Source organism: Taudactylus pleione, unplaced genomic scaffold, assembly GCF_031769625.1.
Source record: "Taudactylus pleione unplaced genomic scaffold, aTauple2 ptg000005l, whole genome shotgun sequence".
Taxonomy (NCBI): Eukaryota; Metazoa; Chordata; class Amphibia; order Anura; family Myobatrachidae; genus Taudactylus; species Taudactylus pleione.
In genome coordinates, this window is record NW_028284408.1 from 18,295,012 (window position 1) to 18,309,539 (window position 14,528).

A 14,528-nucleotide genomic window follows, 5' to 3' on the forward strand; every position below is an offset into this window, starting at 1 on the left:
AGATGAGGCCGTGCCCCTGTGAGATGAGGCCGTGCCCCTGTGAGATGTGGTCATGCCCCTCTTCGAATGTTTGCATCTGCAGCACGTATGCAAAGAAGAATCCCAAACCCGAATCACAGTTCCAGTCCATATCTGGGAATATATAACAAATATAATTAAGATTAAATTAAAACCGGGGACACACTAGACGACCTGTGTACCCAGCTGACGGCAGCTGGTAAAGGACGACATATCGTGCGATCCGTACACACCACACGATTTGGTGAACGAACACACGATATGTCGTTCTTCCCCCGCTACATCCAAATACATGGGGTCATCAGTCACATCCTCAGATTGAGCAGTGCACACTCATATACTGCAGTGATGGCATTGGGTTATTAATTATACTGAGTGGTGGTGGCACAATGTAGATATGGGGTCTCTGTGGGCTATATACAGTCTCCGTGGTGTAGAGACACTTAGGGACACATCAATTTACTATGGTGGAAGGAAGAAGATGCAGCTGGGAGCCGCACATGCACAATAGCACAGGTCAGATGTCGCACCTCCAGCATCTGTCGCTCTGGGTACTAGTGCGCAGGAGCCGGTAAGAGAGATCAGTGTAGAGCACGTCTCTCCAACAAATAGCTGCTAAGGGCAGGGCCACATAATTTTAAATTTCATATGTGAGTGATCCCACATTTACAGAAGTAATTATGGGCATGATAGAGTACATAGGGCCTGATTCTGACCCGCTCGCGAGCGCTGGACGCTCGCAAGCGGGTCGATAGTGCCGAAGTGTGCATGCGCACGACGGAGGGAGCTCCGTCGTGCGCATGCGCGAGACCCGGCGAGCGACGGGGAATCCTGTCGCTCCGGGTCTCGCTACAAAGGGGGCGTGCTGTCGATGGTGAGTGACAGCACGCCCCCTTTGGTGGGCGTGCCGGGGGCGTGGCTGCCAGGCGGAAGCGTTCCCAAGGGAACGCCTACCGTCTGAGTCCGGCCCCACTGACATCAGGGTCTCGTCGCAAGCCCGATGGTCGCGATGGTCTTGACCTTCGCGACCATCATCATGGACGCTCGCTATAGCTGTGGGTGGTAACCCACAGCTATTCGAGCGTCCATGAGGCCGCTCCAAAATGAGTTAGGAGGGCCCTGATTCAGAGCGAGCGCTCTGGTCAGAGCGTCCGGCTCTGAATCAGGCCCATAGTGTTCTCCTACTCATATACGGAAAACATCTGTTTTCCATGGTACAGGGTAATATTGTCTGGTGATTTCCACAACAACAACAAGAGGGCCACATCATTTTAAACAGCAGAAGAGCGGACTCCCCTCTTTCAAATGTGGGTGACCACAAAGTTGCCACGGTCACTATGGGGGTCAGAGGGCAAGTAGTGCCTTTCCTCCATATACGGAAAACATACGTATTCCGCAGTGCCTAAATAAAATAGGTATTGAGTTCCCTTTAAATATCAGTGTATCTAGCACCTACACAGGTGGCACTCACAGTCTGAGACACGCCCCCGCAATGGTCGCAACACGCCCGCATTTTACTCGCCCCCCCCATTACCTCCCACATATAATAAATGACTGTCAATCACTCTGCGTCCAAGTCCTCACTGTGACCGCATTTGGTAATCCATTGGGATGCGTGCGCAGTGTGACTCAGACATATGCGCAAAACAAAAATTATCGCTCAACTCTGCACACATCGGCATTGCATTCACCTCTGAATGAGGCCCTATGTATCAGACACTTTCCAGCCAGATCTCCAGAATGAATGTTCCCCAGTACAATGGATTACTATATGCACCCACAAATAAAGACATTTCTTACCAATTTTGCTAAAGGCCTCCTTGAGCTCCTCCATATCCTCCTCTGTGATCGGCCGAGATTCCATGTTGCTGTCACGTCCTGCCTAGAAATAATAATAGATTATGATTATTTTCTCTTGCACATGTGTTATGACAGCTTCTACAATAAGCTAGTTCTGGATGGTGATACTTTACTTCTATTTGTCTTTTAAACAACAAAAAACATTTTGTTACGTTTTTGATAAAGGCAGGAGGATTTTTCCATTCAAATTTAATTCACTTCACGTCTACAATGGAAAAGAACAGTTTTATTTTCAATTATTTTTTTTTAATTCAATCTGCCTCCATGTCCATCATTCTTAACAATATGCTTTTTTTTAAACAATTTTATATACTGTAAATTTTTTGATGACAAATATTTTATTGACCCTTGTAAGAGGTAATTCCAAAAGGTATCAAAAAGTGGAATTATTAGGAACTGGAGGAAATAAGGGTCCAGAGACTAAAATAATGCACCTGTTGAGACCAAAAAACCATTGGTGTAGTGTAGTGAGTGTTATGTGACCTATAAGGCTGCATCATTCTTCACATACTGACCAGAACGATTCATTCTGCAATGATGAGGCCATAAACGGTTAAACCTATTTGTCTGTTGGGGGATCTTGTGTATCAGCAATCATGTGACTAGGACATTGAATGGCATATATATACCATTACACATAAGTAAATTCAGACTCAGGCCCGTATTCAATTTGAGGCGAATAGTCCGGTATCGCGATGACGTCTTTTTCGTCTGTTTCAATTATCCCCGTATTCAATTTCAAAGACTTTTCGCCGGTGTGAAAAGTCTTTGTAAAAAAACAGGGAAAAGTTTCCTCCACAGAATAGGTGTCGAAAAAAAATTCAGAATTGGGGTTTAGGGGTGCAGGCTTAAAAAAAATAGCCTGCACCCCTAAAAGTAATGTGTGTCAAAAAAAGTAAAAAAAAAAAAAATCGGGACAACCCAAAAAATTTACTTTAATTTTGGGGGTGAAAAAAATATTGGGTGACAAACTTCTAAAGTAGCGCAATTGATTCCAGAGGAGTTCCCAAATATGCGGCAGGTGTTTTCTTCATTGCGGGTGGTAGCGGCAGGTGTATTTTTGAAGAATTTGTAAAAATCACTTTAGGGACTTTAAAATATGCTTGCACCCATTTTCATGTACCCCACATTAGATGGGCATAGTTATTTTTGCCAAACAAATAAGTTAAATGCTCTTCTTCACTACCTTCTTCAAAGCCGGATTTATGTACCTGCCACGGCTATTAAAAACCCGACTTCCCTTCAGCAGGCAAAATCAGGGGTACCCATAGTGATCCCCCATGTCTGGACATCTTTAGTGGGTGCAAGGATGAAATCCCGAAAATTGACAGGACTTTTCGCCTGTTTCAGTTTTGCCGGGTCCCATTTTCGTGTCCTTCGAAATTGAATATGGGGATAAGCGGGGACGCGCGCGATACTTTTTCGCCTGCAAAACAGGCGAAGGAGGCGAAAAGTCCAGCAGGCGAAAAGTCTGGACTTTTCACCTCAAATTGAATACGGGCCCTAGTTGTACACAGATATGCAAGTGTTTCATATCAAATTAATCAGTGCAGTCTCTTGGTGCATCTTAAGGGCCCCATAAATCAGCAATCGATTGTGGCAATCCTGCAATTTGCAGATGATTGTGTATAAAAATCTGCAATGTATGGGATTCACAGATCGCAGATTGCAACCAAAAGTGATTGGAATTGTTAAATCAGATTGTCCAACATGTTGGATTTCACAGATGGATTGGGGCTGTAGATTGCTAGTGTATGGAGATGATCAGCAGATTTGCAGACCGTTACTAGTAAAATGATGGGCCTTTCAAGATTGGCAGATCTGTGTTTGCTAAATATGATCTGCAAATTACAGAAAAAGATCTGTAACGTATGGGCACAGATTGCTAAATTCGTAAATCCTAAAACCGGGCAATAAATCTTCAAATTGTTCAATTGTGGTTTCCAGATTGCTGATGTATGGGGGCCTTTATTCGCATCACATTGTGATTAAGACACATTTTGGGTGAAAAAGATGCGAAAAAGACACTGTGCTAGTAAAGTTGCACGGACCTGGCGCACCGAGAGTGGCTGTTTGGTGCCACTGCAGCAATAGTGTATGAGGACTTAAGGTGGTTTGGAGGCTCTTGTGGGAGATAAAGCAGATGAAGCTCTAAGGCGGTCAAAGCGATTTTTACCTATTCATTTTTGTGCAAGAAACGTGAACCCAATAGTAAGGGTACAAAAGGTTAAAAACCTATATAAGGTAATGAGTCCATTATATCAAATTAGGCACAAATAGATAGAACATACATTTTGAGATTATTATGAGGATTTGTATGCTGCCCCAAATAATGGACAATCACAAAGATCTCAAAGGAAGATTTGGAAATGCCATGCCCAGCTTGAATATATAAGCAGTAATAAAATCTTTGACAACCAAGAAGACATAATATCACATATTTCTCAGAAGCTTTAGGTTTCAAGTGAACCCAGTCCTACCACAACACCATCAACTGACTATAAAGCTCAAGGATTGTATCACTGAAATCTCTCACTTCTGCAAATTGCCCTTCTTCACCATAAAATTAATGTTGCATGGAACTTTGCTCATCTTTAATCATCAGGATCTTATTATAAACAGTTTGCATTGATACTTATTCCACATTTGGAAGAGTTCTTAAATGAAATAATGAAAGGTAGATCTATCCCAACTAAATTATTGTACAGTCAGGTGCATAAATATTGGGACATTGACAGAATTTTCATATTTTGGCCTCTATTCACCACCACAATGGCTTTGAAATGAAACAAACAAGATGTGCTTTAACTGCAGACTTTCAGATTTCATTTGAGGGTAATTACATCCAAATCAGGTGAACGGTGTAAGGGTTAAATGTTGGACAGATGTTAGATGTGTATATATCTATGACAGGGGTATTTAACATGCGGCCCTCCAGCTGATGTGGAACTACACATCCCTCCATGCCCTGCCACAGTTTTAGTGTGCTCTCATAGCAAGACTGTTGCAGGGCATGCTGGGATGTGTAGTTCCACAGCAGCTGAAGAGCCGCATGTATATACCCATGCTTTATGATCTAATAAGGGAGGAAGCCCTTACCACTATTAACCACTTAACTGATGATTTTTTTCAGCAAAACCGGTTGCTGGGTCTGCAGGAGAATCTGGGGAGTCAGAGGAGACCCGTTCTGCATATGTGTAGAACAAATTTCCTATTCAAAAACACAGCGGGGAGGTGCGGTTGCATCTTGTCAGCTGAAGCACAGCTGGCTGCGTTCTCATCCCATATAACCACATCAGTTAAGTGGTTAAAGGCACTTTTAATAACCAATTTCTGGTTAATGGGCTCAGCTGTAATATGCAGTTATGTCCCCATGGAAGCTTAAAATAATTCTTGGGGCTGATTCTGAGTTGGTTCAAAGCAAAAAGTGCAATAAACTTTATGGTCCGGATTCAATATTGGTAGGAAAAGTCCGTGCTGGACTTTTTGCTCGACATCGGAGCTTTTCTGGGTATAAAGTATCGGGCGCGTGCCCGCTTTATCCTCGTATTCAATTTGGAGCCGGCGAAAACAGGAGCCTGTGGAAAAATAAGTATCGGAAAAAATAGGGGAATTTTCAGGAATTCATCCTGGGACCCCCCTAATGATGTCCAGGCATAGGGGATCACTGTGGGTAGCCCCGTTTAGCCCTGCAGAATGTGTTCTGCATTTTTAAATAGCCGCGGCAAGTGTTTTTTCCCGACATTGAAGAAGTGATGCAGAAGAGCACTTAGGTTTTTTATTTCGTTTTTTAAAGTGTTCCCATCAAATTTAGGGTACATGAAAATGGGTACCAGCATATTTTTAAGTCCCTAAACTAGTTTTTAAAATATTCAGCAAAAATGCACCTGCCGCTAATAGCCTATTCTAGAAAACACCTGCCGCATACTTACAGAATATCCCTGAACCTATTGCTCTATTTTTAAACACTGTTCCTCATTTTTTTTTACCCCAAAATTAAAATCATTTTTTTGGGGTGTCCCTATCTTTTTTTTTGACACAGTTAATTTTTAGGGGCTATTCCCAGGGGTGCAGGCTATTTTTTTAAAGCCTGCACCCCAATTCAATTATGCATTATTTTTTGGCATGTAAAACAGGGTGAAAAGTTATCCCCGTTTTTTTCAAAGACTTTTTGAACCTGCGAAAATTCTTTGAAATTGAATACGGGGATAATTAAAATAGGCGAAAATGACGTCATCGACAATAAATTATCGCCGATTCTGACTTTTCGCAGCCTAATTGAATATGGGCCTATATGTGGAACAAACCATGTTGCAATGCAAAGAGTGCAAATACATTTATTTTTATTTTTTGCATGCAGGGTAAATACTGGCTGCTTGTGCATGTAGCTCAGATATGCTGGACGGCTTTATTTTTACACTATAATTTAGATTTGAGCTTGGTCACTTCCCTCTCACTTATAAATCTCTGCACATTTGACATCTGCCCCACCTGCAGTGTAAGGTGCCCAAACACATACTGATGTGCACACGATCAGCCGATGTGTACGATTTATGTACGATTTCCCATGAAACTCTCCCCGGCAGCTCTGCACACGATATGCACACAATTTGGTGTCCAATCTTCAAACGATCTCTCCTGCATGCAGACTTTTCACTGTGTATTGTATCCTAAATTGTCAGATCTGCCCTACTGCACGGCAGATCTGACGATGCGATGTGCGACCAGCGGGGACGCGCATCGTGATCGTGAGTGGGGACTCACGATTTCCTCACGATTTTGGCATATTTTACACGATCGGTCGTTCCAGTGTGGCGGAATCAGACAGATCGGGTAAAATATCACTATGTGTGTGGGCACCTTAACATGGCTTTGCCAATGTGCAAAGTTACTTGCTCTCTTTTGCTTTGCTCCCAACTCAAATAAAGTTTAAACAAGTTAATTATTATTCAAGAGGCAAGAAGGTTTCATTATAGCTGTTTCATACAAGTATTACCTACAGCTCTGGTTACTGGTGGCTTCCTACACGCTCACAGGAAACCACTTTTATTTCCTGTATGACAAAGTAACCTCTGTAAATTAGTCAGGAAATAAAATGCTAAAACTGGTCAAAAATATCTCTGAAGAACATATAGAAACTTATAGAAAAATGTTTCTTAATAAAAGGTGTAAAATTAATTGGAAAAACTCTTAAAACAGGTCTTATTTATGAGTAGTTGGGGTATCTTATACATACTGCCAGGAATCTCTCCTAAAATTTTGTAAGATTTTTTTAATAAAAGCAGCATAAAGCATTCCTACACCAGTGTAATGAGATAAGTAAAGTTGTTACATTTTGCACAAGTTGATTGGAACAGGCCATTTTCCAGAGTTGCAAACTTCTGGTCATACACTTTTCAAGGCCTGCTCTGACAGAGAGCCATTCTACACTGTGGGCTTTGTTCAGAGATGCACATAATATTGATGTCGGACGCAATGGAGCGATATGTGCACCGATTGTTTAGTAATGGAGGTCACAGAGAGGATTTATTCGCAAAGTGAGTAACAGGCAGTCAGCGTTTCGGGTAGGTAATGGGGGGGTGGCTAGAAAAATACAGGCGCGTTGTGACCATTTTCCGGCCGTGCCCTAGTGAGCCTCTGTGAATTTGTACAAAGCTGGAGAGGCCCCGGTGTCCTGGATGAGACATTCATTCTGAGACATCATAGGCTTGCTCAGAGTACCGATGTGCGACTGATGTTTCTGATGTTTTGGCTTATGTACATAAGAGGGGGATGTGAGATGCCAGAGGCGAGCGTCTATGTGCACAAGATGGCGGTTGAGTTATTAGCATATTTTGCAAGTCAGCTATGTACGGGATTGCAGCAGCGACAGGCATTGTGTAAATACAGGCCCTGTATTTATAAATTTGCTTGTTGGAATTTAACAAAACAGTCAATTCATTCTGATTTGTGGTGTGGTTGCATTAGTGAAATATGTAATATTGCATGGCCAAATGCAGAATTAAGTGAATATTTTGCTGAACATGTTTGAAAATGTCACTTATCTCTATTGATTGGGGGACATTGTGTTAGTTATTGGCGAAGTTAGTTGATCACTTTGGGGTAGGAGAACTGAGATGCACGTAGAGTTATAATATAGAACAATGTTTGGGATGGTAGCTAACTTAGGGCTGTATTCAATTAGTCGCAAAAAGTCGGAATCCGCGAAAAAGTATCGCCGATTGCGACTTTTCGCCAGGCGGAAACTTATCTCCGTATTCAATTGCAAGCATTTTTTTTGCGTACGCGAAAACGCAATGCAATGTAATAGGTGAAAAATATTCGCCTCTGAATAGGTGGAGAAAAAAAGTGCAAAATCGCTATTTTGGGGTGCAAAGGTGGGGAAACCAGTCTGCACCCTTGGGACAGTCCCCCAAAGGATAACTGCGTAAAAAAAAAACTTAAAAAAATTGAGGAACACCCCAAAAAAGCACTTTGAAAGAGTGCAAAGTGGGGGTACAAACTTAAAAACTAGCGAAATAGACTTTAGGGGGGTCAGCAAGTATGGGTGAGGTGATTTTTTGATTGCAGGTGCTTGTTTCAGGTGCGTTTTTAACATTTTTAAAACTATACTTTAGCGACTTTAAACCATGCTTGCACCCATTTACAAGTACCCCAAATTTGACAGGACTACTTATTTTCACAAAAAAAACCTGCTTAATGCTATTCTTCACCACTTGTGCAAAAACACTAATTAGAAGAAATTGACACACCTTAAATACCCCAAATAGCTTTATTAGGGCTAATCAGGGGCATGTACATTGATCCCCAATGTGAGTGTATCTTTTAGGGGGTGTCAGGCTGATTCCCCCAATCCTGTCAGCACTTTTCGCCTGGTTTGCATTCGCCAGGTAGAGTTTTCGCATCTTTTGGAATTGAATAGGGCGAATGGCGGGTACGCTCGTGATAACTCTCCGTGGCTAAAATATGCGATGTATGCGAAAAGTAATGCAGGCGAAACTTTATCGCGTACGTGAAACTAATTGAATACGGGTCATAGATGACAAAAATCCCAAAATTTGCAGGTTTCCAGTCTTTAAAGATTTGTTCTTAATTGGCCCAGTTTTCCATTACATTGTACATTGCAATTCCCCTTATCTTATGCATAAAATGTAAATCCTATCTGTTTCTATTATATATGTTTGGTAATTTTAGTCATTATTTATTAAACATTGCAATTAAAACAGAAAAAAAGTGGGACATATGAAAGGGAGTGGCTTAGTCTCTTCAATGTGTGCCTTATATGTTGAGTAAAAAATTCCTAGTGACCCAAATAGACATGTCCACATGAAAGTGCTGTGGTTTGGCTCTTCTTGATTGCCTCCATTGGAAGATAGTGTTGGGCAGCATACAGCTAACAGGTATTTTCTCATATGATGGGCCCATTTTCTGTGGAAAAAGTTACTCCACAGACATCTTTATCCCCTGTTAGAAAGGAAATTAAGGAGAGAGGCCACGTAACGGACAATACGTAGCAGAAAGTGAACTACATTTTTGTGCACAGAAGGAAAAGTACAGGCTTGCTGGGAGAAGTGGACGATTTTACCTATGGGCTGCAGTGCCGCAGCCCTCCAGTATAATCTGCCACCCCAGTGAGCCAATGAGTCTTCCCTGGCAGTGAAAGTGACTTCCCATAAAAAGTGCTATCTGCTAATCAAATGCCTTACAGGCAATCCCAGGGGAGGTGTTTACTCTCCCTGGGACTACCAGTCCTGACCGGATCCAATGAGAAGCCACTCCCGTGCCTTTTCATCAGCCCTACTCAATTTCTATGGGCTGCAGCTGATGCAGTCCCTCGAAGCCGGTGTTTAGCAATTGTCAGATACTTTGTGCATGCGTGAAACTGAACAGTCCACTCCAGACTGTCTATACCAACTGGACTACAACTCAGGCAGTCCCCTCATCCAAAAGGGTAGGAGCCGCCGGTGGCTGGAAGTCTCACAGGTTAATTTGTACGAACTGGCCCTTGAAATTGAAGACCTTAAGAAATTATTGCACCAAAACAGAAAGCAGATTGTGCTGAAGTTGTATACCAACTTGAAGCTCTGTCTTATGCAACTTCTGGCGCTTGCAAATTTACCAGATGACTTGGACACAATTTAACAGATTTATTGCATCTTCAGAATAAAAGCGCTGGACAGTAATCCTTCATCCAATCATTCTTTTGTGGCCTGATTTCACTGTTACCACACATTCAAGAGCTTTCTCCAGGTTATCAGAGACAAACCACTAGAAGGAGTTAATAGCTTCCAGGTTGAGCCCTTCCAAGATGCTTACACGTTGCTGTTCTTTAAATCAATAACTTTGACCCGTGATGGGAAACAGCTTTAATATAGATGAGGTTATTACTAAACATGGGATTTAGCTTCAATAACATTTAATATGACATCAATAAGCTGTATGATATAATTTGCCAGAAAATTGGCATGACCCCACAGATCCATCCAGTAGACCCCATTCCATGCTTCCAAGTGGGCTATTGTTCCTTACATCAGGTCTACAGGAAGGGAAAGATTCCATTCCCATTGCTTCCAGTGGCACCTCATCCTAAAAGGGTTGAACTATTTATATTAGTCTAATGCTTTAGGATAACAGTCAGGACTTTCTACAAGTATTTTATCTTGTTATTCTGGGGTGTATTTATGTATTTGCCTTATTTGTGAAAATATGCTGTCACTAAACCTTTGTATTGTTTCATTTACTATTTTACTTATATCACCTAATTATTTACATTGTTATATTTAACTGCTCAGTCGTGCTTTGATCGTTCATATAGTGTAGTATTGGTTCCCAGCAGGATAAGCGTTAGTGGGAGCCAAAGGGCAACTGAATGTGGGGGCCCTACCAATAACATTTTCAAAATGATATACTGGCAATGTCATTAAAAAAAAGTATAATGTGTAAATACTCCCAGCACCACAAATGTGTTGAACACACTGAATTGCCTCTAGTTTACATTTTGCCACACAGAAACCCAAGTTCCCATTATGCCAAAGTGTCCCCCACACTGATGATGTAGCTATGTGGGGGGCCCTGGGCAACTACCCTGGCCATCCCGTCATTAATCTAGCACTGTTTCCCAGTGGCAGGTCCTCTGTTATCGGGTGGAAAAACAGCTACAACTTGAGTAGCATTCACTATTACCATCTATTTCACTTTATCACCTCATAACAGAGCTAACTTTTTATTAATCCATTTGGTTGCTTCTGAATTAATAGAAGCTTGATTGCAGATATTATTGACGGCTGGTCTGGTCTTGACAGCTTGTGGATTCAGGCACGTCTATCTATCTTGCAAGCTATCACAATGATGATAAACTTCATGGCCAATGAAAAATGCAGCAGGTGCCTGATGCTGGGTACACACTGGCTGATATATTGGCCAATCAATTGATCGGCCAATATATCGTGCCCCCGTCGGCCAGTGTGTACAGACGATATACATTCAATTAGTATCATTCAATTAGTATAATTTTCTTGCATTGGTTAGAAGGCACAATGGGGCAGATGTATTATAGTTGCACTTAAATTTACCAGTGCGAAGCAGGAAGCACTAACGATGAGATGTATTAACATCTCATCGGCCGGAACAGGGGAGTGATCAGGATAGTGATCAGCCTAGTGCTGACGCGCTGTGTCTCAGTCCCGACTGGCTCCACTGAGCATGCAAGTATCGCGAGATCCCACCTGCAGCCCTGGAGCACTGTCCCTGCTGTGGGGATAGGGCATCGCCAGGCTGCAGCTGTCGATAGCGACAGCTGCAGCCGGCGGAACGGTCAGGGGCACTAACCGTTCATACATTGCCCTGCCTATCTGCGCTGCTATCTTGTAGATAGCAGCGCAGATGACAGGGGCGCATAACGCCCCTGTCATTTACCACCTAGCCCCCCAATCATACATGGGGGAGAAGCGGTATCAGCGCACATAACGTGCGCTGATGCCGCTTCGGTAGTTAATACATTTCCCTCAATGATCCCTACCGCTACATCATTGTCTAAATGTGTTTTCATCAACAAGTATGTCTTAATTATACCACTTTTACACCTAAATTCCGGGTCTGACCTGGAGTTGGAACGGGGTTCCAATCCGGATCAGACCCGGAATTTAGCCGGCGCCGACCCAGGATATTACCGAGTCGGCACCGTTCACACCGGAGCCGGGTCTGCATAGCCCCGGCTTTTGCGGCGTTGAAGTGGACGCTTGGAGATGACGTCATCTCTAAGCGCCACTGAAGCCGGACCAATCGGCCGGCATGCGGCGCGCTCCGGGTCACGATGACCCGGAGCGCGCCATTCGCAAAGCATGGTTTCAAGGGTTACTCCAGTGTTAAAACCTGCAAGTTACCTGGGTTGGATGCCGGGTCACTCGACTCGGCGATCCAACCCTGTCCCCTTTTCAGGGCCGGATTAACGGGGGGGTGACAGGGGCGATCGTCCCTGGGCCCCCACACGTTAAGGGCCCCCACACCCATCGGGGTTAAAGTGGACCGGAGGAGACGGAACCAGTTCCGCCTCCTCCGGCCAACCTAACCCCGGCGCCGCAGGGAGGCTCCATTTACCAGGCAGCGACAGCCGGAGTCGGAAGCTTGAGCTCACGTGAGCTCCAGCTCCCGGCTCACGCAGCGCACTATGGCAGAGACGTCATGACGTCTCTGCCATGGTGCAGAGGAGCAGCCGGGCGGACTGCAGCGGACGCGGGGCTTAGAGCTTAAGGTAAGTATGCGCTTTTTTTTTTTTTCAGAGCAAGTGGCCTACTGGGGGCATTACTGGTCTTGGGCATTACTAAAGGGGACATTACTCGGGGGGGAGCATTACACCTGGAGCATTACTCGGGGAGGGGGGAGGCATTAATACTGGGGGCATTACTGGCGGGGGGCATTACTACTGGGGCATTACTTTGGGAGGGGGGAGGCATTACTACTGGGGGCATTACTGGCGGGGGGCATTACTACTGGGGCATTATTCAAGGGGGAGCATTACAACTGGGGCATTACTCGGGGAAGGGGGAGGCATTACTACTGGGGGCATTACTGGCGGGGGGCATTACTACTGGGGGCATTATTCAGGGGGGAGCATTACTACTGGGGCATACTTGGGGATGGGTGAGGCATTACTACTGGGAGCATTACTGGGGGGCATTACTGGAGGGGGAATTACTACTGGGGGCATTACCGGGGAGGGATTACTACTGGGGGCATTACTCGGGGAGGCATTACTGCTGGGGGCATTAAACAGGGGGCATTACTATTGGGGGCTCTACTAGAGAGGGAGCATTAGTATAGGGGGCACTAGTAGAGGGGCATTACTACTGGGGGCATTTCTACAGAGGGCTCTACTAAAGGGGGAATGACTACTGGGGGCATTACTATTGGGGGCACAACTACATGGGTATTTCTACTGGGGGATTTATACAGGGGGCATTACTACTAGGGCATTATTATTGGGCACACGCCAAATTACTACTGGGGGGCATTACTATTTGGGGCACAACTACAGGGGTATTACTACTGGGGGCATTTATGCAGAGGGCATTACTACAGGGGGCACTACTAATGGGAGTATTGCATAAGGGGCACTACCACTGTGGGCACTGACACTACTGGAGGCTCTGCATAAGGTCCCCATTGCGCATACCCCCAGTTTGTCACAATTAATAGGGGCCCCCACATGTTTGTTGCCCAGGGGCCCCCACAGACCTTAATCCGGCCCTGCCCCTTTTACACCAAGGAGCTACCCAGGTTAACCCTGCAATAACCCGGCTTTTAGCTCCGGTGTAAAAGGGGTATAACAGCTTTTGGGATCATTTACATTTGGTTGAAAGTCAGTTTTATTGCATGCCTCTCAGATACATCAGTACACGACCACTTTACCGCCGCGCTCGTAGGTGTTGCTTTCACAATCTTCCGGAAATGCTTTTTCAAAAGTAGGCATGTATGATACATACTAATATGCAACTAGTAGCAATGGTTCCCTGGAAATTATATTATAATATTGGCAACTGTGATCTACATTCATAGGCAAACGCAGGGGGGAGGAGAGGTTGCAGTTGTCTGGAAACCCCCCTTCCCAGCCCACACCATGACCACAATAGAAATAGTAATATAATAGAACTTTACTAGTGCTGCGTGTTCTTCTCAGTATCACAAATTAAATAATTAGCAACACCTGTGGATCTTTTAATATGTGTCAGCCAGTTATAAATACACCTGTGCACCAACTAGGAGATCTGGAAAACATGTACTGTTAGGGGTCCACTGCTATAGACCATCAATATGGTTAATTATTAATATTGTATAACACACACTATCCAGTGCATAAGACTAATATGTACATATACAGTATGTCCAGGGCAGTGCTAGGTTCTTCTGCTGCTTCCCCAGACTTGCTCCCATACTCTGGAATGGTGCCCACATCTGAAATAAAACATTCAGCTCAGACAGGATGGTCGTACTGCTGCATCTAATGGCTTACTGTATATGCATCTAATGGCTGGTCCTGTATATGCTGGAATTATGGGCCTGATTCAGAGCTGAACGCTCTGACCAGAGCGCTCGCTGCGGTAGGGTCTCGCTGCCGCAAGCCCAGGAGTGATTTTGGCTCTATCACAGCCAAA

At 44.1% G+C, this 14,528-nt stretch overlaps 1 protein-coding gene across 1 annotated transcript in view; it reads right to left on the minus strand.

Moving 5' to 3' along the window:
• The window catches only part of LCP1 (lymphocyte cytosolic protein 1), a 58,941-nt gene that overhangs the window by 28,424 nt on the left and 15,989 nt on the right, over positions 1-14,528 (minus strand). The window contains exon 2 of the mRNA XM_088477660.1: positions 1,819-1,900. Coding sequence (XP_088333786.1) covers positions 1,819-1,882 — 64 coding nt within the window. The 5' untranslated portion in view covers positions 1,883-1,900. The remainder of the gene's footprint in view (positions 1-1,818; positions 1,901-14,528) is intronic.